This window comes from Chiloscyllium plagiosum, unplaced genomic scaffold (genome assembly GCF_037043375.1).
Source record: "Chiloscyllium plagiosum isolate Xiang-an unplaced genomic scaffold, Cpla_swu_hap1 HiC_scaffold_3, whole genome shotgun sequence".
NCBI lineage: Eukaryota > Metazoa > Chordata > Chondrichthyes > Orectolobiformes > Hemiscylliidae > Chiloscyllium > Chiloscyllium plagiosum.
This window is the reverse complement of record NW_028270141.1, coordinates 158,365,013-158,392,058: the sequence shown is the minus strand read 5'-3', so window position 1 is coordinate 158,392,058 and position 27,046 is coordinate 158,365,013. Positions and strand designations below refer to the sequence as shown.

General features: G+C 44.5%; 1 protein-coding gene across 1 annotated transcript in view; it reads right to left on the bottom strand.

The window, feature by feature from the left end:
• LOC122540190 (dynein axonemal heavy chain 6-like) overlaps window positions 1–27,046 on the bottom strand; it is a 1,075,999-nt gene that overhangs the window by 832,032 nt on the left and 216,921 nt on the right. Inside the window, exons 27-31 of the mRNA XM_087984706.1 lie at window positions 26,700–26,886; window positions 23,323–23,402; window positions 16,879–17,050; window positions 11,573–11,662; window positions 1,370–1,495 (exon numbers count right to left, since the gene is read on the bottom strand). Coding sequence (XP_087840832.1) covers window positions 1,370–1,495; window positions 11,573–11,662; window positions 16,879–17,050; window positions 23,323–23,402; window positions 26,700–26,886 — 655 coding nt within the window. The remainder of the gene's footprint in view (window positions 1–1,369; window positions 1,496–11,572; window positions 11,663–16,878; window positions 17,051–23,322; window positions 23,403–26,699; window positions 26,887–27,046) is intronic.

The following is a 27,046-nucleotide window of genomic DNA, read 5'->3' as shown; positions in this document are numbered from 1 at the left end:
TGTGGCACTCCCTCTGCACTGACCCTCTGAGAGTGTGGCACTCCCTCAGTACTGAACGTCTGACAGTGCGGCACTCCCTCAGTACTGACCCTCTGACAGTGTAGTAATCCCTCAGTACTGACCCTCTGACAGTGTTTCACTCCCTCAGCACTGACCTTCTGACAGTGTGGCACTCCCTCAGTACTGACCTTCTGACAGTGTGGCACTCCCTCAGTACTGACCCTCTGACAGTGCGGCACTCCCTCAGCACGGACCCTCTGACAGTGCGGCACTCCCTCAGCACTGACGCCTCTGACAGTATGGCAGTACCTCAGCACTGACGCTCCGATAGTGCTGCACTCCCTCAGTACTGACCCTCTAACAGTGCAGCACTTCCTCAGTACTGACTCTCCTACAGTACGGCTCAGCATTGACCCTCTGACAGTGTTTCACTCCCTCAGCACTGACCCTCTGACAGTGCAGCAATCCCTCAGTACTGATCTTCTGACAGTGTAGCACTCCCTCAGTACTGAACATCCAACAGTATGGCACTCCCTCAGTACTGACCCTCCAACAATGCGGCAATCCCTCAGCACTGACCCTCTGACAGTGTGGCACCTCCTCAGTATTGTTCTGGGAGGTTTTTCCCATCTTGAGTCCTCCAACATGGAGACAGGCCCTCCGGACCAAACTGGTTCGTGCCAACAAAAATGTCCGTCCACGCTAACCCAACACTGGTTGGCCCATATCCTTCTCAGCTTTTCCTGTACATGTATTTGACCAAGTGTCTTATAAATCTTGTTAATATTCATGCCTGAACCACTTCTCCTGGCAACTCATTCCATGTTTGTACACCACACTCTGTGTAAAATCATTGCCCCGCAGGTTCCCTTTTATTTTTTCCCCTCTAACTTTAAACTGATGCCCTCGAGTCCTCAATTCCCCAGCCCTGGGAAAAAGACTGAGTGCATTCACCCTATCCATGCCTCTCATGATCTTATATATCTCCACAGGGCCCCCCCTCAGTCTCCGATGCTCTAAAGAAAAATGTCCTGGCTTGTCCAACCTCTCCCTGTTGATATGTATCACACTGAAGGACTAAATCTTAAAATTAAAAGCTTTTATATCCACTTTATGTCTTGCTATATCAGAAGATAATTTGTGGAGATTCACAATGAATTTGAATGACTTTAATTAGCATCTTATCTAACTTATTTCTCAGAGTTGATTAATTATTCCTTCCCTCGGGGCATTGTAGCTATCCCTGTCGCACATGGACAGCAGCAGTGCGAGAAGACAGCTCATTACCACCTTCTCAAGGAGCAGCTCAGGACAGGCCCAACCAGTGACACCCTTATCCTCTGATCGAAATCTTAAAAAAGAATCTCACCAAGTATGATGTGCTGTCAGCGTCTGCAGCAATGCTCGGTAAAATGATCAAGGCTTTCTGTAGGATATTTCTGGCTGTTGTCTTTCCTCCACATGAGGGACCTACCAGCATCACTCCAGGGTGCACCTGCACAGAGATGGAGATGTTCTGTTAAACCTTCGGGATGGTGTAAGATCCTTAGTGCTGTGTGCTCCAGTATCTAGTCCCTTTCTGGAGACATCTGAAATTAAAGATAATCTCAGACTGGAATATCAAACTCAAGTGAAGATATTTTACCTTTCATGTATGGAATAGGATTAAGAGTTTCACAGAGATGGACTTGCTGAGGGGTAATGGAAGTAGATAAGGGCATGAGCATGGTGCCAATAGGCACAGCCAACCAGAGTTAGTAGACCGAAGTATCTGACTGGACAGTATTGAGGGTAAGAGTTCAGTTCTATTGTGAGACCAGAGAAGCTGGGTTTGGAAGATAAGAATAGGAGTTGGCCATTAAGCCACTCAATGAGATTGTGCTGATCTGTATTTTAAATGCTAACTGTGGTTTTATTCCTGGACTAATAATCCAATGATATGGCAACAGCACGTACATCTTGTGTAAAAAAAAACTTCATTCATCTACCTTGGCTCCAGACCTCTTCCCCTTTACCAGCAAACACCGAGCCACCTCAGATTTCGCATTATTTCAACAAGCACCCACTGCTCTTTCTAAGTGAGATTTACTTGAAGACATGTATAGCTCTCCTTACTGTTTAGGCAATATAAACCTAGTTTATCCAATCATTCCTGAGACTCATTTCCTGGTAACTTTCTGGTAAATTTCCACTGCACTCTTTCCAAACACAATCTGTGTTTCCGAAGGTGAGGGCTAGCCAAGGATTTGAATAGCAGTAGCAAAACCTCTTCTCCCTCATAGTTCTCAATGTTCATTCCTAGATGGGGGCACAGACATATGACATTTCCCAGCGACCACAAGTACAACCCAAGAACCTGGTCTACAATATCTGTTTCTCATTCTGGGATGGTAGGGTATCATGGGAATTAAGCTGGGGGACTCCAGAATGGAGACTGTTAGCTGCAGATGCCCCGGGCACAAGACCTGTCGCTGCACCAGCACCAGACAAAACACTACAGGAACTGGAATTCAGAAACAAACATAGGAAATGTTGGAGAGACTCAACAGATCTGGCAGCATGTCTGGAGAGAGAAACAAGAGTTAATGCTTTGAATCCAACATGACTCCTTTTGAATCCAACATGACTCCTTACAAAAAGACAATGAAATCAAAAACATCCAGGTAGCTCCCACCCCTTGCATGCCCTCTTCAATCACACACTCTCCAAACCCTATCCAGGCCAACTCGAGCCAACAGATCTCTGCTATGCCACCCTATGGTCCTCTAGCCTTTCCTCTCATATCTCCTCTCATGCCTCCAAGCCAACATAACCTTCTGTACCCACCAGTCTGACCCTGATCATCCGTATGCTAAGATAGATTACAACAGGATTTTGACCAGATGGGCCAATGGGCTGAGAAGTGGCAGATGGGGTTTAATGTGAGGTGCTGCATTTTGGGAAAGCAAATCTTACCATGACTTAAACACTTAATGGTAAGGTCCTAGGGAGTGTTGCTGAACAAAGAGACCTTGGAGTGCAGGTTCATAGCTCCTTGAAAGTGGAGTCGCAGGTAAATAGGATAGTGAAGAAGGCATTTGGTATGCTTTCCTTTATTGGTCAGAGTATTGAATACAGGAGTTGGGAGGTCATGTTGCAGCTGTACAGGACATTGATGAGGCCACTGTTGGAATATTGCGCGCAATTCTGGTCTCCTTCCTATCAGAAGGATGTTGTGAAACTTGAAAGGGTTCAAAAAAGATTTACAAGGATGTTGCTATAGGTTTTGAGTTATAGGGAGAGGCTGAACAGGCTGGGGCTGTTTTCCCTGGAGCGTCGGAGGCTGAGGGGTGACCTTAGAACATCGAACAATACAGCACAGAACAGGCCCTTCGGCCTACGATGTTGTGCCGAACATTTGTCCTAGCTTAAGCACCTATCCATGTACCTATCCAATTGCCACTCAAAAGTCACCAATGACTCTGACTCTGCCACTCCCACAGGCAGCGCATTCCATGCCCCCACCACTCTCTGGGGAAAGAACCTACCCCTGACATCCCCTCTATACCTTCCACCCTTCACCTTAAATTTATGTCCCCTTGTAACACTCTGTTGTACCCGGGGAAAAAGTCTTTGTCTACTCTATCTATTCCCCTGATCATCTTATAAACCTCTATCAAGTCACCCCTCATCCTTCGCCGTTCCAATGAGAAAAGACCTAGCACTCTCAACCTATCCTCGTACGACCTATTCTCCTTTCCAGGCAACATCCTGGTAAATCTCCTCTGCACCTCTCCAAAGCTTCCACATCTTTCCTAAAGTGAGGCGACCAGAACTGCACACAGTACTCCAAATATGGCCTTACCAAGGTTCTATACAGCTGCAACATCACCTCACAACTCTTGAATTCAATCCCTCTGCTAATGAACGCTAATATACCATAGGCCTTCTTACAAGCTCTATCCACCTGAGTGGCAACTTTCAAAGATCTATGAACATAGACCCCAAGATCCCTCTACTCCTCCACCTTACTAAGAACCCTACCATTAACCCTTTATTCTGCATTCTTATTTGTCCTTCCAAAATGGACAACCTCACACTTGACAGGGTTGAACTCCACCTGCCACTCCTCAGCCCAGCTCTGCATCATATCTAAGTCCCTTTGCAGGTTATAATACCTTATAGAAGTTTACAAAATTATGAGGGGCATGGATAGGTTAAATAGACAAAGTCTTTTCCCTGGGGTTGGGGAGTCCAGAACTAGAAGGCAAGGTTTAGGGTGAGAGGGGAAAGATATAAAAGAGACTTAAGGGGCAACTTTTTCACAGAGGATGGTACGTGGATGGAATGAGCTGCCAGAGGAAGTGGTGGAGGCTGGTACAATTGCAAGAGGCATTTGGATGGGTATATGAATAGGAAGGGTTTGGAGGGATAAGGGCCGGGTGCTAGCAGGTGGGACTAGATTGGGTTGGGATATCTGGTCGGCATGGATGGGTTGGACCGAAGGGTCTGTTTCCATGTTTCTCTATGACTCTATGACTCTATATGCCTTTGTACCCACCACACTTTAAGGTCCCATGCCAGCTTAGTGTTAACTCATTTCTGGATCAGTGGTGCTGGAAGAGCACAGCAATTCAGGCAGCATCCGAGGACAGGCAAAATCGAAGTTTCGGGCAAAAGCCCTTCATCAGGAATAAAGGCAGAGAGCCTGAAGCGTGGAGAGATAAGCTAGAGGAGGGTGGGGGTGGGGATAGGGTAGCATAGAGTACAATAGGTCAGTGGGGAAGGAGATGAAGGTGATAGGTTAGGGAGGAGAGGGTGGAGTGGTTAGGTGGAAAAGGAGTTGTGCAGGTAAAACTTTGATGGATGTGGAAGGCTCCTTTAGGGCCTTGGATGGAGGTGAGGGAGGAGGTGTGGGCACAGGTTTTACAGTTCCTGCGGTGGCAGGGGAAAGTGCCAGGATGGGAGGGTGGGTGGTAGGGGGCGTGGACCTGACCAGGTAGTCACGGAGGGAACGGTCTTTGCGGAAGGCGGAGAGGGGTGGGGAGGGAAATATATCCCTGGTGGTGGGGTCTGTTTGGAGGTGGCGGAAATGTCGGCGGATGATTTGGTTTATGCGAAGGTTGGTGGGGTGGAAGGTGAGCATCAGGGGCATTCTGTCCTTGTTGCGGTTGGAGGGGTTGGGTCTGAGGGCGGAGGTGCGGGATGTGGACGAGGTGCGTTGGAGGGCATCTTTAACCACGTGGGAAGGGAAATTGTGGTCTCTAAAGAAGGAGGCCATCTGGTGTGTTCTATGGTGGAACTGCTCCTCCTGGGAGCAGATACGGCGGAGGCGGAGGAATTGGGAATACGGGATGGCATTTTTGCAAGAGGTAGGGTGGGAAGAGGTGTAATCCAGGTAGCTGTGGGAGTCGGTGGGTTTGTAGAAAATGTCAGTGTCAAGTCGGTCGTCACTGATGGAGATGGAGAGGTCCAGGAAGGGGAGGGAGGTGTCAGAGATGGTCCAGGTAAATTTAAGGTCAGGGTGGAATGTGTTGGTGAAGTTGATGAATTGCTCAACCTCCTCGCGGGAGCACGAGGTGGCGCCAATGCAGTCATCAATGTAGCGGAGGAAGAGGTGGGGAGTGGTGCCGGTGTAATTACGAAAGATCAACTGCTCTACGTAGCCAACAAAGAGACAGGCATAGCTGGGGCCCATACGTGTGCCCATGGCTACCCCTTTGGTCTGGAGGAAGTGGGAGGGTTCAAAGGAGAAAGTGTTAACTCATGCCAATCCATATTTCTCAGCTACTTTGACTCATGCCAAACCACTATTCACCATGGAAAAACTTCAGGAGCCATGCTATGCAAAAGAAAATTGTGTGTTTATTGATATCTGTATTTTAAAAGAAAATCCTCACAGATTCAAGACATGGAAATTCAAGACATGGAAATTCCTTCATTTACCTCTTATGAATACAGCACCACAGGCTCCTGACCCAGATAAGACAACGTACCCACTCCCACTCCAAGGAGACCTTATCCATGGGCATAGGATAGCTCTCCAAATGGTATGTTTACTCTCCAAGAGAAATTCACTGAAACTGACTTGCACAATCTGGGTTCCAGACAGCAGAGATACCAAAATGCAATTTAAATAGAGACAGATGACCACTGAAATGGAGAGTCAAATCTGCCAACTGCAAGTATGTGAAGCCATGCATCAACTGATGCCACAAAAATCAGAAAAGCTGTATTCAGCTGAGGCCGACTCTTCTGGTTTTTACCATTTAGCCCGTGCTAGAGAGGTTCTCTTGTGGAAAAAGCCTAATCTTGCACTCCAGCTCTCAGTTTTAACATTTTGTTAATCATCGGGAAGACTTGTTATGCCTGATCACTGGGTTTTCGTGTGTTTTCATTTTAGCCCCAATGTTCTTTGGAACCTCCCATTTTCCCAGGCTGACCATCATTCTGAACTGTTTGCTCTATTCTACTTGGAATCCAACATCCAAATCCTCTTTGATACTTTGGTCTACTCTAAATATCAATGTCTCTTTGCAATTTTTACATCCCATCCATACTACATGCCTACCTATCTGTGTATTTGGCAAACACATTCTAGTCACTGAGTTTGAAATACCATAAAGACCACTTTTAGGTTTGGACTGTGAACTACAAAAGTTTCTGTTTTAAACCAAGGGACAGTCAAAGAAAATGTGGCAGTTTTTAAAATCACGTGACTGGAACTCATTGTGAGATACATCTATGATGTTGTATTATTCAAGCAGTGGGAGAAGATGCGAGATATCTTGGCTCCACGGTTATGTGTTCAGGCTGTTTTGCCTAGAGACCTGGCAATCCTTCATTCTCTTGGTAATCGAGATTCTATTTTTCTCTACCTTATAAATATTTAAAGATCCTGCATCCATTGCCTTTTGAGGAAATCCATGGGCTATGGATATTCAAGATATGGGCCTACTGCAGGAAAGTGGAACTAGTGGAGATCATGGCATAGACTTGATGGACCAAAGACTCTATAATTCTATGAAGGGAATTCCAAAGACTCTCAATCCTCTGAGTGATAAAATGCTCCCTCATCTCTGTTTTAAATGGACACTCCCTTATTTTTAGATTATGACCCCTAGTTTGAGATTCTCCCACAAGAGGGAAAATGATTTCCATGATCACCCAAACAGATCTCCCCAGGATATTATAAAGGTAAAAGGTAGAGCTGGCATAGACCCAGAGGACCTGGGTTGCTCTCTCATTAGAGAGTCACCATGCATCAGGTGATGGGTGAGGTTGAGAAGGCAAGATCCACATGGTAACCTCAGCTGGTATGGGAATTTAACCCATCCTGTTGGCATTGCTCTGCATTGTAAACCATCCATCCAGGCAACTGAGTGGGGGACAGGAAGAGTCTGGAACAATAAAATCAGTGTGATAAAGTGAGAATCAGAAGAATGTAAGAACTAGGAGCAGGCATTGAGCCTGCTCTGCCATTTAATATGATCATGGCTGATCTCATCTCCACCTCAACTCCCCTTTCCTGCCTGTTCTCCAACCCTTTAACCTGTTATTAATTACCTGCCTATCTCCTCCTCAAATTTATTCAGTGTGCCAGCATCTACCCGACTCTGGGATAGTAAATTACAGAGATTCACGACTCTTTGAGAGAAGTAATTTTTTCACACCTCTGTTTTAAATCTGCTACCCCGTGTCCCAAAGCTATGACTTCTCAGTCTGGATTGACCCACAAGGGAAAACATCTGCTCTGTATCTACGTTGTCAATCTCCTTTAGCATCTTATATTAAATCTTCTCTCATTCTTCTAAACGCTGCAAAAAGCATAAACTACTCAAACTCTCCTCATAAGACACGCTTCTCATCTCTGGAATTTAATCAAGTGAACCTTCCCTGAATTGCCTCCAATGATTTTAATGGAGATCCCAAGGAGTCAATGCTGGGAGTTTTCTTTTCCTGATATATATAAATGATTGAGATCTTGTGCATAAGAGCCAACTTTGAAATTTGCAGATGATATGAAACTTGGAAGAATTGTAAACTGTGAGGCAGACTGTGTTGAACTTCAAAAGGACTTGGACAAGTTTGTGAAGTGGGCAGGCAAGAGGCAGATGAAGTTCAATGTGCAGAAATCATGTACTTTGACAGGAAGAATATAGAGAGGCAGTATACAATAAAAAAGCACAATTCTAAAGGATGTGCAGGAAGATTGGGTGTATGTGTTCAAAAATGATTAGCAGTGACAGGACAGTTAGAGAGAGCTGTAAAACATACAGTAATCCAGGCTTCATTAACAGGGACATAGAGTGCATGATCAAAGAGGTTATACTGTACTTATATCAGACACTTGTTAGAACTCAAATAGAATATTATACAGAGTCTGGATGCTGCATTTCAGCAGAGAATGCAGAAAATGTTTACAGGAATGCTTCCAGCAATGAGTAACTGCAGTTATAAGGACAGATTGGAGAGATTGGGACTGTTTTCCTTTGAAAAGTAAAGGCTAAGAGAAGATTTGATAGAAGTTTACAATATCATGAGGGCTCTGGATAGAGTAGATAGGGAAAAGTAGTTCCTATTCCTAAAGGACCAGAATAAGCTGGCACAGATTTAAATATTTTTCAAAAGTAGCAAATGAACCATGTAACGTTTTGACACGGTGAGTTGTTAGGGTCTGGAAGTGTGGTGGAAGCAGGTTCAACTGAGGTGTTCAAAGGGGTGTTAGATGATTATTTACCTGGAAACAATGTACAGGAATATGGGGAAAAGACTAGCAATAAATCAAAATACTGAGAGAGATACTGAAGACACATCAGGCGGAATGGCCTCCTTCTGCAATGTAACAATTTAAGGACTGTGAGAAGATTCTTTTAAATTCTCAATTAACAAGGGAGGGGGCAGACAGGAAAGTGGATTTGATGTTACAATCAGATTGGCCACGATGATCACATGTCAGAGGCAAGAGAATGAATGGCCCATTCTATAAGACCACAAGAAGTAGGAGCAGAAGTAGGCCATTCAGCCCATCTGCTCTGACCTTCAAGCTGATCGCAGCTGATCTGATAATCCTCAACTACACTTTCCCATTATACTTGCTTCCCTTATTGATTAAAAATCTCTGTCAGTCTTGACTATCTTAATGACCCAGCTTCGACAGCCTGTTGTGGTAAATTTCACAGATTCACTAGCCCTTGAGAGGAAACTCCTCCTCATCTGTCTTTAATATGTAATCCCTTACTCTGAGATTGTACCCTCTCGACCAAGACTCTTTTGCAAGATGCAGCAACCTTTCCCTATCTCCCCTGTCAAATCCCCTGATAATCTTGTATGTTTCAATAAAGTCTTCCTCATTTTTGTAGATACTAGTGAGTATAGGCACAACCTATTTAACCTCTCCTCATTCCTGCTCCTAATTTATATATTGGTAAATTTAAATATTTCACATTGTCCCATCAAACAATCCTGGACAAGTACAGTACAAACAAATGTCAAAATATAATTCAGTACAAATTTTGCCTGAATATTCTTTTCCGATTTTTGCAGAGAAAAATGAAGTTTAGATGCACCCAGCTATTTCAGGACCAGGAAAAATGCCCAATTTTCAAGTACTGTATGCCACATCTGTAACAAAGTTTTGTCAAACAAGTTAGATAGCTGACAGGGTCTAAATTTCCAAAGGACCTGACTCTGCTATGAAGATATAAGCACTATAACTTCATTGTGATACTGAACAGGAACTATCACCACTGACAGCCTGCAGTTACGATATTAAAAACCAAGTGGATATATATATCAGCTTTTTAAAAAAATTCAGATTTAAAACAAGAAGTGCTCTGCTTGAGAATAGAAACAAGAAACAAATTGGAACAGATGGCCATTCAGCCCCTAGGCTTTGCTCTATCATTCAGTTAGATCATGACAGATCTTCACACCATTTATTCCATACTCCACTGACAGACAGAGGGTTGGTTCATTCAGTTGGCTCGATGGCTGGTTTGCGGTGTAGAGTGACACCAACAATGCAGGTTCAATTCCCACACAGGCTGAGGTTATGCTGAAGCACTCTCCCTCACCTGCGTCACAGTAACCCTCAGGTTAAACCCCATCACCAGGTAGCTCGCTCGATAAAAAGAGCAACCCGATGGTCTGGTAGGACTATGGTGACTTTAACTTACCCTATAAAAAGCTGCCGAAGGAAGATGTTCTGTTCACGAGATGCTGTCTGATCTGCTGAGTATTTCCAGCATCATATGTTTTTATTAAGGATTATGATCTTCAAAGGTCTAATTGTCCCTCTGGAATCTATAGCCTTCTCTGGTAGAACGTTCTTGACCTATGCTACCGTTTGTGTACTTTCTGATTTCACTGATAACATTTGAATTTTATTTCCTTGTCCTGGAGTCTGCTGCTAGGGAAATTCTTTATCTGTTCCCTCCGTGACTACCTGATCAGGTCCACGCCACCCTACAACCCACCCTCCCATCCTGGCACCTTCCCCTGCCACCGCAGGAATTGTAAAACCTGCGCCCACACCTCCTCCCTCACCTCCATCCAAGGCCCTAAAGGAGCATTCCACATCCATCAAAGTTTTACCTGCACATCCACCAATATCATTTATTGTATCTGTTGCTCCCGATGTGGTCTCCTCTACATTGGGGAGACTGGACGCCTCCTAGCAGAGCGCTTTAGGGAACATCTCCGGGACACCCGCACCAATCAACCACACCGCCCTGTGCCCCAACATTTCAACTCCCCTTCCCACTCTGCCGAGGACATGGAGGTCCTGGGCCTCCTTCACCGCCGCTCCCTCACCACCAGACGCCTGGAGGAAGAACGCCTCATCTTCTGCCTCGGAACACTTCAACCCCAGGGCATCAATGTGGACTTCAATAGTTTCCTCATTTCCCTTTCCCCCACCTCACCCTAGTTCCAAACTTCCAGCTCAGCACTGTCCCCATGACTTGTCCTACCTGCCTATCTTCTTTTCCACCTATGCACTCCACCCTCCTCCCTGACCTATCACCTTCATCCCCTCCCCCACTCACCTATTGTACTCTATCCTACTTTCTCCACACCCCCACCCTCCTCTAGCTTATCTCTCCACGCTTCAGGCTCTCTGCCTTTATTCCTGATGAAGGGCTTTTGCCCGAAACGTAGATTTTACTGCTCCTCAGATGCTGCCTGAACTGCTGTGCTCTTCCAGCACCACTAATCCAAATTCTTTATCTGGGTTGAACCCTTATCTGCTCAGGTCATCGTCCAAAGGTAGCAGTACCCTTTTCCTTCCTGCCAACCTGCCCACCCACCCGCTTGCCCTGCCAATTGTGCTGTGTTGTGGACAGGTTAATATTAGTCATAATATTTGAACAACCCTCTGAAATGGATGAGCAGGCCCCTCCATTTAATGGCATTAGGGATTGGCAAGAAATATTGGGCTTGCCAGTGACATCCACATTCCATCAAACAACAAAGCAACTATTAAAGGGTTATTTCTGAAACCTCAGTGGAGTATAAATATACTTCCGTGAAATTAAATTAATGAAATAAACAAATGATAAAGCCAATAATTTCAAGCCAATTGAAAAGTTACCAAAATCTGGCTGTACAGTTGGATGACCTTCTCCACTTGGCTTGGCCAGGGCTGAAATCCCAGCTCCGCAGTTGCCATGGCTATTGCTTTCTGGAATGAATAGACAAAAACAGAAGCATTAAATACAGTCACAGCAGATGTTCAGATGTATACTGCTGAACAAGCTGCTTAGGAATTCTTGAGTCTAAATTATCTGCTTCTTTCTAGTCCTCAGAATTGCTGTGCTGACTCACAGAGAACACAGAAGTGTCAATGATAGTCCACAAACCATGGATCAATTGTCTCAATACATCATGTGCTGAGAGGTTACTCTCTCCCTGACATCTGATGTAATTTCCACCTTGTATTGAAGAAGCAGTGAAAAGTTATGACAATTTCAGTCGGTTTAGCAGCGCATATGCTTTGCACCAACTAAATACAACAGCAAAATGAAATCAGTCTGACACTTGGTCCGTGCTCCAGTCTACACATACCAAGCCATTCTGACCAGCAGGTCTCCTGTGCCATTGCAAGCTGAGTCTGAATTCATGCAAACTTCCTCCAGGACGGGAGCCCCGAGTCTGGCCTGTGATTGCAGTGCAGTTCATGAGGAATGTACACTGTCAGAGACACTACCCTTCATCCCTCTGCTTCCTCATGTGGATATTAAAGATCCATGGCACCATTCTGAAAAAGATTTGTTGAGTTCTACAAAGGGTCCTGGCCAATATGTCTCAAACAGAATTACTAAGGCAGGTTAAGCATCATTAAAACCTACTACTTGGCTATTAGCTCATCACTACATGCAATTCAGTTGCTGTATTTCCTAAAACTTCAACAGGGACTGCAACTCAAAAGTATTATTTAGCTGTAAAGCACCTTGTAATATCCTGAGATTGAAAGGCACTATTTAAATGCAAGTTCTTTGTCTTCATAGCAATGTGTGTTTCAGTCATTCAGGGACGACACAAGGGACACTGATTTATTTTGATAGTAAGTCAAATTTCTAGTGTTTTTAATAGTTATCTGGGGATGAAATTCTTTAACATGGTCCTGTGTTCTGTAAAATCTGAGTGAACGCTTTATCTCCATTTAGCAATGGAATCAATTCTGACTATTTTTAAAAGTGAGGTATACATCCAGTTGGTATCCCACCAAGGCTTCCCATGACCAACAGGACACAAGCAGCCAAGGCAAGAAGAATTAAAAAAAAGATTGCATTTTCTCTGAACCAAAAGCAGGAAATTTCTCCAACCTGGAATTTGGCAACACCAGAAATGGTCACAAAAACGTAGCGGTGCCAAAATGCAAGCCACACTACGGTTAGGTCAGGTGACCATAATAGAGTCATACAGTCATAGAGTCAGAAAGCACAGAAACAGACCCTTCGGTCCAACCTATCCATGCTGATATCCCAACCCAATCTAGTCCCACCTGCCAGCACCCGGCCCATATCCCTCCAAACCCTTCCTATTCATATACCCATCCAGATACCTTTTACATGTTGCAATTGAACCAGCCTCCACCATTTCCTCTGGCAGCTCATTCCATACACGTACCACCCTCTGCATGAAAAGGTTGCCCCTTAGGTCTCTTTTATATCTTTCCCCTCTCACCCTAAACCTATGCCCTCTGGTTCTAGACTCCCTCACCCCAGGGAAAAAACTTTGTCTATTTATCCTACCCATGCCCCTCATAATTTTGTAAACCTCTATAAGGTCACCCCTCAGCCTCCAAGGCTCCAGGGAAAACAGCCCCAGCCTGTTCAGCCTCTCCCTGTAGCTCAGATCCTCCAACCCTGGCAACATCCTTGTAAATCTTTTCTGAACCCTTTCAAGTTTCACAACATCTTTCCAATAGGAAAGAGACCAGAATTGCACGCAATATTCTAAAAGTGGCCTAACCAACATCTTGTACAGCCGCAACATGATCTCCCAACTCCTGTACTCAATACTCTTACCAATGAAGGAAAGCATGCTAAACATCTTCTTCACTATGCTATCTACCTGCGACTCCACTTTCAAGGAGCTATGAACCTGCAACACTCCCCAGACCTTACCATTAAGTGTGTAAGTCCTGCTAAGATTTGCTTTCCCAAAACGCAACACCTCACATTTATCTAAATTAAACTCCATCTGCCATTTCTTAGCCCATTGGCCCATCTGATCAAGATCCTGTTGTAATCTGAGGTAACCTTCTTTGCTGTCCAGTACACCTCCAATTTTGGTGTCATCTGCAAACTTAATAACTATACCTGTTATGCTCACATCCAAATCATTTATACAAATGACGAAAAGTAGTGGACCCAGCACCAATCCTTGTGGCACTGGTCACAGGCCTCTAGTCTGAAAAACAACCCTCCACCACCACCCTCTGTCTTCTACCTTTGAGCCAGTTCTGTAGCCAGATGGCTAGTTCTCCTTGTATTCCATGAGATCTAACCTTGCTAATCAGTCTCCCATGGGGAGCCTTGTCGAACACCTTACAGAAGTCCATATAGATCACATCCACTGCTCTGCCCTCATCAATCCTCCTTGTTACTTTTTTAAAACCTCATTCAAGTTTGTGAGACATGATTTCCCACGCACAAAGCCATGTTCACAATTCTTAATCAGTCCTTGCCTTTCCAAATACATGTCCATCCTTGTCCCTCAGGATTCCCTCCAACAACTTGCCCACCACCGACATCAGGCTCACTGGTCTATAGTTCCCTGGCTTGCCCTTACCACCATTCTTAAACAGTGGCACCACATTAGCCAACCTCCAGTCTTCTGGCACCTCACCTGTGACTATCAATGATACAAATATCTCAGCAAGGGGCCCAGCAACCACTTCCCTAACTTCCCTAGGGTACACCTGATCAAGTCCTGGGGATTTATCCACTTTTATGCATTTCAAGATATCCAGCACTTCCTCCTCTGTAATATGGATATTTTTCAAGATATCACCATTTATTTCCCTATGTTCTATACCTGTCATGCCCTTTTCCACCATAAACACTGACGCAAAATACTCGTTTAGTATCTCCCCCATCTCCTGCGGTTCCACACAAAAGTCACCTTGCTGATCTTTGAGAGGCCCTATTCTCTCCCTGGTTACCTTTTGTCTTTAATATACTTGTAAAAATCCTTTGGAATCTCCTTAAGTTTGGTCAACAGGTGGCATTTTAAAACAAAAAAAGTATTTTAAAAAGAGGAAAATGGGGTAGTGGCAGGAAGAAGTGTATGGTTGAAATATCAGAGTCACCAATGCTTGAATAATTAAAATCAAAATACAAGAGGCTGGAATTAGAGGAACACAGAGACCTTAGACAGTTGTGGGGCTGCAGGAGATTACACAAACAGGGAGTGGCAAGGCCGTGGAAAACAAGGATAAGAATTTTAAAATCAAAACATGGCTATAGCAGAAATCAACGTAACTCAGCAAGGTCAGGACTGAGAAGGTGTTGGGTTGAGTTAAGACACAGTGTTTGGAGGATAGAATGTGGGAGTTATGACAGGAGGATTCCTGCATTCTAAGATAATAATGCAGGACAATTGGGATATGCTTACAGAGTTTAATAAAACTGGAACAACTTTACCAGTAGTTAAAGCAACACTGGGAAATGGTTCAGAATTTTGGCCCCTCTGGGGAATTATTCTGAATTTTAGGAACACTTGGGGAGGAGAGGTGAATGGAGGGGAGGAAGGATGAGGGCATATAAGAGGAGGGGAGTGGAGGGAGGTGAATGGAGGAGAGGAGGATGAGGAGATACAAGAGGAGGGGAATGGAGGGAGGTGAATGGAGGGGAGGAAGGATGAGGGGATACAAGAGGAGGGGAGTGGAGGGAGGTGAATGGAGGAGAGGCAGGATGAGGGGATAGAAGAGGAGGGGAATGGAGGGAGGTGAATGGAGGGGAGGAAGGATGAGGGGATAGAAGAGGAGGGGAGTGGAGGGAGGTGAATGGAGGGGAGGAAGGATGAGGGGATAGAAGAGGAGGGAAGTGGAGGGAGGTGAATGGAGGGGAGGAAGGATGAGGGGATATAAGAGGAGGGGAGTGGAGGGAGGTGAATGGAGGAGAGGAGGATGAGGAGATACAAGAGGAGGGGAATGGAGGGAGGTGAATGGAGGGGAGGAAGGATGAGGGGATACAAGAGGAGGGGAGTGGAGGGAGGTGAATGGAGGAGAGGCAGGATGAGGGGATAGAAGAGGAGGGGAATGGAGGGAGGTGAATGGAGGGGAGGAAGGATGAGGGGATAGAAGGGGAGGGGAGTGGAGGGAGGTGAATGGAGGGGAGGAAGGATGAGGGGATACAAGAGGAGGGGAGTGGATGGAGGAGAGGAGGATGAGGAGATACAAGAGGAGGGGAATGGAGGGAGGTGAATGGAGGGGAGGAAGGATGAGGGGATACAAGAGGAGGGGAGTGGAGGGAGGTGAATGGAGGGGAGGAAGGATGAGGGGATAGAAGAGGAGGGGAATGGTGAGAAAAGGAATAGAGGGGAGGAGAGGGGAGGGAGAGATTTAGAGATGAAGGGAGAGAAAGTGGAAAAGGAGAGGAGGAAAGTGAACTGGAGGTGATAGAGGGTGAATTCAGTGGCAGGAGGGGAGGGAAGTGAGTGAATGCAGGAAATTAGAAACGGTGAATGGAGTGGAGGTGAGATATGGAGATTTCTATTTCACACATCACGGTACATGAACATTGTCGGTAAAACTAGCATTTATTGCCAATCCCTACTTGCCCCTTAAGAAGGTGCGGGTGAGTTTCCTCCTGGAACCACTACAATCCATGGGCTGTAAGTAGACCCACAATGGCCTTCAGTAGGGGATTTCAGGATTTTGACCCAGTGGAGGAATGGTGATATATTTCCACGTCAATATAAAACCTGGAAAATCTCAGCAGCTGAGGAAGCATCTGTGATGAAATACAGCAGTAACAGTGCAGGTCCGGGTGACCTTTCATCAGAATGGGTTCAGATCTAGCAGGAAATGAGAGAGGAGGACAGCAGAGATCCAGAGACACAGAATGCACCAACATCACAATCCTAATACATGCAAGTGACTAAAAGCAAATTACTGTGGATGTTGGAATCTTTTCTCTCCTTACAGATGCTGCCAGACCTGCTGAGATTTTCCAGCACTTTCCCTCTACATGCAAGTGACTATTTGCCTAAACAATTTGAATGTTCCCAAACCCCAGTGGGAGTCAATTACTTCAGGACAGGTGAAGGAACACTGAAGCCAAGTAACAATACTGCGGTTTTGTGGTTCTAAAGTGTGTGAAGTGGAAATTTCAGGCAGTGTGATTGAAGCGAAGCCCGGGACTGATGGGGTTACTGGTCCTACGTTACCTGCAGTGAGAGAGTTTCTTCTTTGGGTGAAGTCAGTCCTGGGAAGAGATCATCTAGAATGCTTTCAAACAAGGGGACATCTTCAGCCAGGAACTTGGGGAGATTCGCATCCTTCAGAGCGTGGATGAGAATGTGTGATTCATCAACCTGGCTCATGGGCATCTCAGGATTTCTACAAAGGAAGTATTTTTACACATGGTGTTAGAAATGAAGTTAATCTGAAGATTGAAGCTGTGTTACTGTGATTACAGCCCTGAAAGTGACAATGAGATGATTTTCACAGGACCTACAAGAAACAGAAATATGTATAATTACCTCAGTATCATATTAACCCCTTCAATACTGTGGATTCTACACACAGAAATGCCATGGTTTGGATACAGATAGACAGAAAGATTACAGTTGCAGTAGTTGTGGGTGCACAGAAAGGTTAAGGCACAGAATCAATCATGTACGGTCCCATGTCCCCAGTTAGTTAAGTCTTGAAAGAGGGTCACAACATAATATCAGTAGGGAATAGTGCTACTGGAAGATCAGTGAATCCTGCCCTGCGGTGTCCCATAGGCAGTAAAGTTTTCAGTATTGACTGAGTATCTACTGACTTAAAATAAGGACAATGTTCAGTAAAGGCAGGATAGAGTGTCATCGCAGGATCAGTGTGCTGTATGTACTGGGTGCAGTCTCACAGGAATATCAGTGGACTGTATTTAGTATTCACAATCTCATGGTAAGGCCATGGATAGTATTTATTGGCCACAGTCCAACAGTCAGGTCAGGGTACAGTATTAGCTGGGTACAATCTCAGAAAGGACAGGGTACTGTATTTGCTGAGTACAATCCAACAGTAAAGTCAGGTGACAGTGCATGCTGGCTTCAGTTTCACAGATAAACAAAATGATTGTGGTGTTTCAGGAGGCCATATCAATTTCCTGTTCTTTTACATGATACAATCCCTGCCTTTTCCCCATAACCCTGTACACCATTTCTATCAAAGTCAGCATCCAATGCTCTCTTGAATGCCTCAGTTGAACCTGCCTCCACACTCCCAGGCAAAGCATTCCATACCCTAATGTGAAACAGATTTTCCTCACATTACTGTTGTTTCATTTGCACATCACGTTAAATCTATGCCATCTCATTCTTGTTACTTTTACAAGGGGAAATAGCTTCACCCTCCATTCTCTGTCCAGCTCACTCATGATTTTGAAAACCTCAAAGCAGATCTCTCAGCCTTCTTCTCTCCCAATGTCTGTAATTTATCCTCATAGCTGACATTTCTCCATTCCAGGAACCATTGTTGTAATTCGCTTCTGTCCACTCGCAAATGCTTTCACATCTTTCTTATGATGTGGCACCCACACTTGTACACAATACTCCAGCTAAGGTCTAACAAGTGGCTTGTACAAGTTCAACATCCCCCTCCTTGCTCTTGACTCTGTACCCCTGTTAATAAAACTCTGCGCTTTATTTATTGTTCTCTCTATCTGTCCTACCACCCTTAAAGATCTGTGCATATATATATACCCAGGTCTCTTTGCTCATGCACCCACTTTAGAATTGCACCTCTATTTTATATTGTCTCTCAATGTCCTTCTGGTCAAAGTACATCAACTCACACTTCTTTACATTGACCCACATCTGCTAATCATCTGCATACTCCACCAACTTGTTAATATCGTTTTGGAGCCCCACACTGTCTCCTCCCAGTTTACAATCCTTCCAAGTCATCTGCAAACTTGAAAATTGTCCAAGGTCAGTATACAGTCTCACAATAATACCAGTGTATAGTACAGTCTCACAATAATACTTAAAATGCACAAAGATGGATAAATCCCTGCAACCTGATCGGATGTACCCTAGAACTCTGTGGGGAGCTAGGGAAGTGATTGCTGGGGCCCCCTTGCTGAGATAGTTGTATCATCGATAATCACAGGTGAGGTGCCAGAAGGCTGGAAGTTGGCTAACGTGGTGCAACTTTTTAAGAAAGGTGATAAGGAAAAGCCAGGGAACTATAGGTGAGCCTGACATCAGTGGTGGGAAGGTTGTTGGAGGGAATCTTAAGGGACAGGATTTACAAGTATATGGAAAGGCAAGGACTGATTAGGACAGTCAGCATGGCTTTGTGCGTGGGAAATCATGCCTCACAAACTTGATTGAGTTTTTTGAAGGAGTAACAAAGAGGATTGCTGAGGGCAGAGCAGTGGACATGACCTATAAGGACTTCAGTAAAGCATTCAACAAGGTTCCTCACGATGGATTGGTTAGCTAGGTTAGATCTCATGGAATACAGGGAGAGCTAGCCACTTGGATACAGAACTGGCTCAAAGTTGGAAGACAGGGGGTGGTGGTGGAGGGTTGTTTTCAGACTGGAGGCCTGTGACCAGTGGTATGCCACAAGGGTCGGTGCTGGGTCCACTGTTTTTTGTCATTTATATAAATGATTTGGTTGTGAATGTGGGCGGTATAATTAGTAAGTTTGCGGATGACACCAAAATTGGAGATGTAGTGGACAGCGAAGAGGGTTACCTAGAGTACAATGGGATATTGATCAGATGGGCTAATGGGACGAGGAGTGGCAGATGGAGTTTAATTCAGATAAATGTAAGGTGCTGTATTTTGGGAAAGCAAATCTTAACAGGACCTATACACTTAATGATCAGGTCCTGGGGATTGTCGCAGAACAGAGACCTTGGAGTGCAGGTTCATAGCTACTTGAAAGTGGTGTCGCAGGTAGATAGGACAGTGAAGAAGGCGTTTGGTATGCTTTCCTTTATTGGTCAGAGTATTGAGTGTCGGAGTTGGGAGTCATTGTAGTCATGTTGCAGCTGTACAGGACATTGGTTAGGCTATAGGAAGGACATTGTAAAACCTGAAAAGGTTCAGAAAAGATCGACAAGGACGTTGCCAAGGTTGGATGATTTGAGCTACAGGGAGAGGCTGAACAGGCTGGGGCTGTTTTCCTCGAGGGTCAGAGGCTGAGGGTGACCTATAGAGGTTTATAAAATTATGAGGGGCATGGATAGGATAAATAGACATGGTCTTTTCCTTGGGGTCAGGGAGTCCAGAACTAGAGGGCATAGGTTTAGGGTGAGAGGGGAAAGATTTAACAGGGACCTAAGGGGCAACTTTTTCGTGCAGAGGTTGGTATGTGTATGGAATGAGCTGCCACAGGAAGTGGTGGAGGCTGGTACAATTACAACATTTATAGACATCTGGATGGGTCTATGAAATGGAATGGTTTAGAGGGATATGGGCCAGGTGCTGGCAAATGGGACTAGATTAATTTAGGATATCTGGTCAGCATGAATGAGTTGGACCGAAGGGACTGTTTCCGTGCTGTATACCTCTGTGACTCTATGACTCTAATATCAGTGCACAGTGTTTGCTGTGTACAGTATAACAGTATGGTCAGCCTATAGTGTTTGCTGTGTACAGTATGACAGTAAGGTCAGTCTATATTATTAGCTGTGTACAGTACAGCAGTATGGTTACAGTTTCTTCCAAGCACAGTCTCACATGAAGTTTAGAGCTACAGACTGGATGAGGTAAGTACCACGTGAACTTTTGAACAGAGTGATTAAAGTTACAGGAGATAATGTGAAAGAGGGAGAAATATACCAAACAAAATGATCCTCAGTTAATGGAAAAAATATCGCGAAATGGGCAGAGGGGGTTGTGGATTATTAAGTTGCCAGATGTTTTTCACTTTTCATGGTTGGACTGTGTGTGTTCTTGTTAAATGTCAGTCAAGGAGATGTGGTACGCAGTATTTCAGCTGATGCTGTGTCTCAGGAACTGGAACAGAGTTCTCAGAATACTTAAAAGCAAAAATGTTACAATCACCATAACACTGCTTCAGATACTAAGGATAATAAAGAGCATGTTTACCAGACAGTGTTCATTAATATAATTCATCAAACTCTCATCACGCCAGCTTTCAGAACCATGGTGTGCTGATAGATCAATCTCTTTAGTTGGGGTTGCTATATTTAGCTGTGTAACTTGCACTCCCTAGCTGAGATCTGTTGACTGCATCTCATGGATTAGATAATAACTGTGATGTCTCTTTGGCCGGCAGCACTCCCACTAACTAGTGCTCCACCCAATCCCCATTCCTGCTGCTGAAGGTACTGCTAGATAGTTACCATCATTCACCAATACACAATAACAGGCTTCACTTCAGATCTGAGATTCCATACAATCAACAGCCAGCAGGATCAGGCAGTGATCCCAGGTCACCATCCACAGGATGTTATTCAGCTGTCACAACAATAACTACTTTCATTTATCATAAATCATTTAACCTAATAGAAGCAGATTCACTCATCACTTTGAAATAGAACTGGATAAGTCTTGAAGGTGAAGGAGAATGAGCAGGAAAGGGCTGGCACAGGCACATGGGGAAGAATGGTCTAGCTTTGCAAGAATTGGCTTCAATGAACCAGACATACAATAAAATGAGTGGGAAAGCAAAGTGTGCAGAGGACACTGAAAGTCTGCAGAGGGATATAGAGAGGTTAAGGGAGTGGGCAAAAGTCAGTAGATGGAGCACAATGTTGATAAATGTGAGCTCATTTATTTGGTAGGAATAACAGCAAAACGTACTATTATTTAAATGGTGAACAATTGCAGCTTGCTGCCATGTAGAGGGACCTGGGTGTCCTTGTGCATGAACCACAAAAAGTTGGCTTGCAGGTGCAGCAGGTAATTACATCAGCAAATGGAATTTTGTCTTTCATTGCTAAAGGGATGGAGTTTAAAAGCAGGGAGGTTATGTTGCACCTGTATCTGGTGCTGGAGTACTGTGTGCTGTTTTGGTCTTCTTACTTGAGAAAGGATATACTGGCACTGGAGGGGGTGCAGAGGAGGTTCATTAGGTTTATTCTGGAGTTGGGAGGGTTGGCTTTTAAGGAGAGATTGAGTACATTGGGATTATATGCATTGGAATATAGAAGAATGAGGGGTGATTGTAAGGGTTGCCCATATTTGAAAGATACAAAATGGCCAACAAGGGGTAAGCAGAATTAAACACCTGCTCCAGCATTTAAGTATAACATAAAGATACTTTGAACAGGGGCTACTCCAAGGTGAATGGGAAGCCCCCCACAGACAGCCATCAGAGACAGTTCAGAAAGATGATGTCTAAGGATAGACCAAGTTCATTGAACTATGAAAAGTGATTGCTTCCAGCCTCATAAATGAAAAGATGCTGTCCCATTAGGTGAACAGCAGCAGTTGGAACAAGGGGTGTAAATCACAGTCCATAAGACAGTCAGCCTTACACATCATACAGCTGTGAAAACAACAGCTGAAGTTATTTTGTAGTAATCAGTTGTTTCTTTGAAGTTATTCACAATATTAGAAATAGTTTCTAGTTAAAAATTCTTCAGATAATCGCAGAAATAGATTTCATCGTAATTATAAATGCACAACTATAGCCAAAATACAATAGGAATACAAGGGGAAAACATTCAAACATAGATGTGAAAAGAAAATTAGTCTCAGGAAACACTTTCCTTATTACTAAAAAGATGCCAGACACAAAATAGATTGTTTACAACTCATTAGTTAAAATGTGTAGCTGGGTGACTCTACATATAAATAACTTTACATAGAAATTAAAATTCCAAATCTTATACCAGTTAGTTAGAACCAACTGTCTTTTGTATTTTTCAATGTATATACAATTGGGGCAGTGGAAAATATAAGAGGACTAACAGAATTTGATCGAGATAAGATATGGAAAACAATGAATAACAGAATTCAAGCAGTCCTTAGAGACAAGCAAGTCTGGGACAGGTCTGAAGGAGTATAACCAGTAACTTTGGAATGTGAACTAATAGGACGTATAGAAAGATCCCAAAGCCTGTTAAACACCATGAGATCTTGGGAACCTGGGGCTATCCATAGCACTGCCCATCATTGATTAGGTGATTCACAAGATTGGATGTATATAATAAGGGGAAGTCACACTGACCACATTGTAGGATTATTATAACACAAAATGTAAAGAAGTGCTTTTTATCACCTTAAAAATTAGAGTGTATCATTGATCTCTCTTCCAATCCGAACCAAAGATTAAGAGAATGACAGGGTTCTCAAGCTGAGGTTAGATTCAGGGGGGAATCTTTGTCCCTCTCCCTACATGGACTGGTCATTGCTTGAATAAAGACTGCCACTTGTCTGAATCCTGGCTACCTTCTGAGTCTTTGCCCCTGGCTGGGGAGATATGCTCCTATTGGGATCTGGTAGAATCAGAGAGGTTGTTTTCACTGGTAGGTGAAACTGGAACTAAGAGGCATAGGCTCAAAATAACAGGGAGCTTCAACATCAAGGTTCTTCCTGAAATGGGATCTCCCGTCCACTCACTGTGGTAAAAGCTGGGTTGTCAAAGCTTGGTATCTGTTAGGGAGACACTAAACAGCTCTGCATAGGTGCACTTACTGAATCTCAGCGGCTCGCTTCCTCTGTCCTGCCATCACTAACACAGACTTTATGGACCTCAGTCCAAAGTCATAGTGGTCCTGTTGAGACAGGAAAAGAGGATGGGTTCAGAGAGAGAAACGTCAGACAACCATAAATCGATAGCACTTTTAACATAATAAATTAACCTACGTTGTTTCCCAACTGCATTTTAAAAATATTCCAGTCACATTTAAGCATCACTGGCTGGGTTTACTAAACTAATACCTGAACAGACAGGCCATCTTACGATAAAATATCGGACAGACTATGCTTGTAACCACTGAAGTTTGAAAGAGTAAGGGTTAACTTAATTGACACTGAGGTGTGGTGCACAGGGTGCATTTGGAAAGGAGGTTCACATATTTATATGTCTCACTTACTGCTGGTGAATCACTCAGTGTCAAAAGGCAAATATCTAAAATGTTGTGATTCAACACAGAATCACTGACAAGTAAATTGAGTACACAATCGCTGAATAGAGTTTCTTCCTCACCCTAGTCCTCCCTCCCTTGTGATTCAAATGTGATGACAATAACCTGTACCTGAAAGACAGAAGGCCAGCTGCATTCAAGTAACTGAATGGCATTGTATCAATGAAATGATGATAGTTTTGGAAAGATTGATGTACAAAAGGACCTGCATGAGTTTGTACAGTGGGTGTTGAAAGCAAGCATACAGGTCCAGCATGCTGTGAGGAAGTTAAATGGTATGTTGGCCTTCATTGCAAGAAGATTTGAGCATACAGTCATAGAGTCATACAGCACAGAAACGCATCCTTCAGTCTGACTCACCCATGTTCCCAAACTAAACTACTCCCACCTGTCTGCCCATATCCATCCAATTTCTCCCTATTCTTGTGTTTTTAGTGGTAATTATGTCAGTGCAGACCTGATGGGCTGAAGGGCCTTTCTGTATTGTATGAATCTACAAATCTATGAATCTCCCTAATTCCAGTGATGCATGAAAGACCACCACCAATGCCTCCACAAACTCCTCAACTAACTCCTTCAGAACATTGAAATGTAGTCCAAATGGTCTCTGTGATTTATCTGCCTTCAGACCTTTCAGCTTCCCTAGCACTTTCTTCTTTGTGATGGCCACTCAACTCTGTCCCCTGAACTGCCTTGAACTTCTAGGCAAAAGTGAGGACTGCAGATGCTGGAGATCAGAGTCTAGATTAGAGGGGTGCTGGAAAAGCACAGCAGTTCAGGCAGCATCCGAGGAACAGGAAAATCGCGTTTCAGGCAAAAGCCCTTCATCAGGAATGGAGGCAGGGAGCCTCCGGGGTGGAGAGATAAATGGGAGGTGGGAGGAGGGTGGAGCGGATAGGTGGGAAGAGAGATTGGCAGGTGGGACAGGCCATGAGGATGATGCTGAGCTGGAAGATAGGAACTGGGGTACAGTGGGGGGAGGGGAAATGAGGAAACTGGTGAAGTCCACATTAATGCCCTGGGGTTGAAGTGTTCCGAGGCGGAAGATGAGGCATTCTTCCTCCAGGCGTCGGATGGTGAGGGAGCGGTGGTGGAGGAGGCCCAGGACCTCCATGCCCTCGGCAGAGTGGGAGGAGGAGTTGAAATGTTGGGCCACAGGGCGATGGGGTTGATTGGTGCGGGTGTCCTGGAGATGTTCCCTAAAGCGCTCTGCGATAAGGTATCCAGTCTCCCCGATGTAGAGGAGACAGCATCGGGAGCAACAGATACAATAAATGATATTGGTGGATGTGCAGGTGAAACTTTGATGGATGTGGAAGGCTCCTTAGGGGCCTTGGATGGAGGTGAGGGAGGAGGTGTGGGCACAGGTTTTGCAATTCCTGCGGTGGCAGGGGAGGGTGCCAGGAGGGGAGGATGGGTTGATGGGGGGCATGGACCTGACCCGGTAGTCATGGAAAGAGGTGGGGAGGGAAATATATCTCTGGTGGTGAGGTCCATTTGGAGGTGGCGGAAATGTCGGTGGATGATGCGGTTTATGCGAAGGTTGGGAGAGTGGAAGGTGAGGACCAGGGGGGTTCTGTCCTTGTTACGATTGGAGGGGTGGGGTTTGAGGGAGGAGGGGCGGCATGTGGATGAGATGCATTGGAGGGCATCTTCAACTGTTGCTGGTGTCTTCCACTGTGAAAACCGATGCAAAATACCGATTCAGTTCCTCTGCTATTTCTTTGTTCCCCATTACTACTTCTCCAGACTCATTTTCCAGCAATCAAAGGTTGATTCTCTCTTGCCTATCTAAATAATCTCTTGCAATCTCCTTTTATACTACTAGCTAGTTTACTCTCCAATTTCATCTTCTCCCTGCTGATTATTTTTTCAGTTGTCTGCTACTGTTTTTTAAGACTTCCCAATCTTCTGGCTTCCCACCATTCTTCACCAGATTGAATGTTTTTTTCTCCCACTTTTATGCTGTCCCTGACTTCCCCTGTTGGCCATGGTTGCCTCATCCACCCCTTAATATATTTCTTCTTCCTTGGGGTGAATTTCTGCTATGTTTCCCACATTGCTTCAAATTCCTCGAGCATATGTACTCACTCGGGCTGTTTCTCAATCTGGATGGGATCTCTCTCCTTCCTGACCCTGATCATGTAGAATGGGTTCCTTCTGCCCCTATTTCCTATGTTTCCAAATCCTCCTGATGATCTGTTTACAGTGTAAGCTACTCACTGAGTCTCAGATGGCTATTACACTTTGAAAGTCGGATCATACCCTCGTGTGATGGGTGCAGACATCAGGCAGGAGTGACTGAACAGCGATGAGCAGTGGGACATTCCCAGGGAACAAAAATCTGCACCTGGCTGAGTCCAACAAGGTCAGGCTTCTTCAGCAATTGCAACTAGGATGGTTCTGAGACCACTTGGTCATTCTGTCTGTTTCAATGAGTTTCAATGACTGAGCTGCAAACATCTCCTTTAATAAACTGATGGTTGGTGTCATTGACCGAATTCTAGAGCTTTTCCTTTTTCAAGTGGAGAGTCATTGAAACTGATCTAGCTCCCTCAGCGTCAACTCTCTGAGTGAACAGAGCCTTTGACACTCATGTATTTGTTTTCTTTTTTTTGTTTTTTCTTTTCTTTGTTTTCCTCTTTTTTCTCCCCCACACTACTGCCTAACGGCTGGAGTGCTTATTTTTCCCCAGCAGCCATGTCGAGTGTGTGCAGCTTTCAGACACAGTGAAGTGTGTAAATCTTCTAGATCTTTTAATCTAATTGCTGTGCAATAATAGCTGTAATCAAGTGTGTATACATTGTCAGTTCCTCAATTTCACTATTACAAATGCCTTTTTAGGGTCCAGATCAAGTCCAATTGCTACTTCAATAATCTTTGCCAGGTTCCTCTCAGCAGGAAGAAGTGAAGATTGGTTCCTACCTGTTGGGATAACTGCTTGCTGGCCAGCTGATATACATTAACAATCTTTCCTGAGAGGGACTTGGCTGATTTAAAGCCCTCAGAAAACAGCATGATTTCTGCAATTAGCTCGTAATCAGGCACCATCATTGCCACTGGGCGGAATAAGGATTTCAGGTTGTCCGGGAGTTCAACTCGTCCTTCGTATCTAAAGGAATGAAAACAAATACAAACCTGACATTAGGAAGAGGAAATGCAAGGAGATTAGTCAGCATCTGAGTTGCAGAGGGAACCCTCCCACTGAACTTAATAGCACAGCAAGTGCGGAGACAGTCAGTTCGGAGGCAGCCTCCAGAGACTGACTGAAC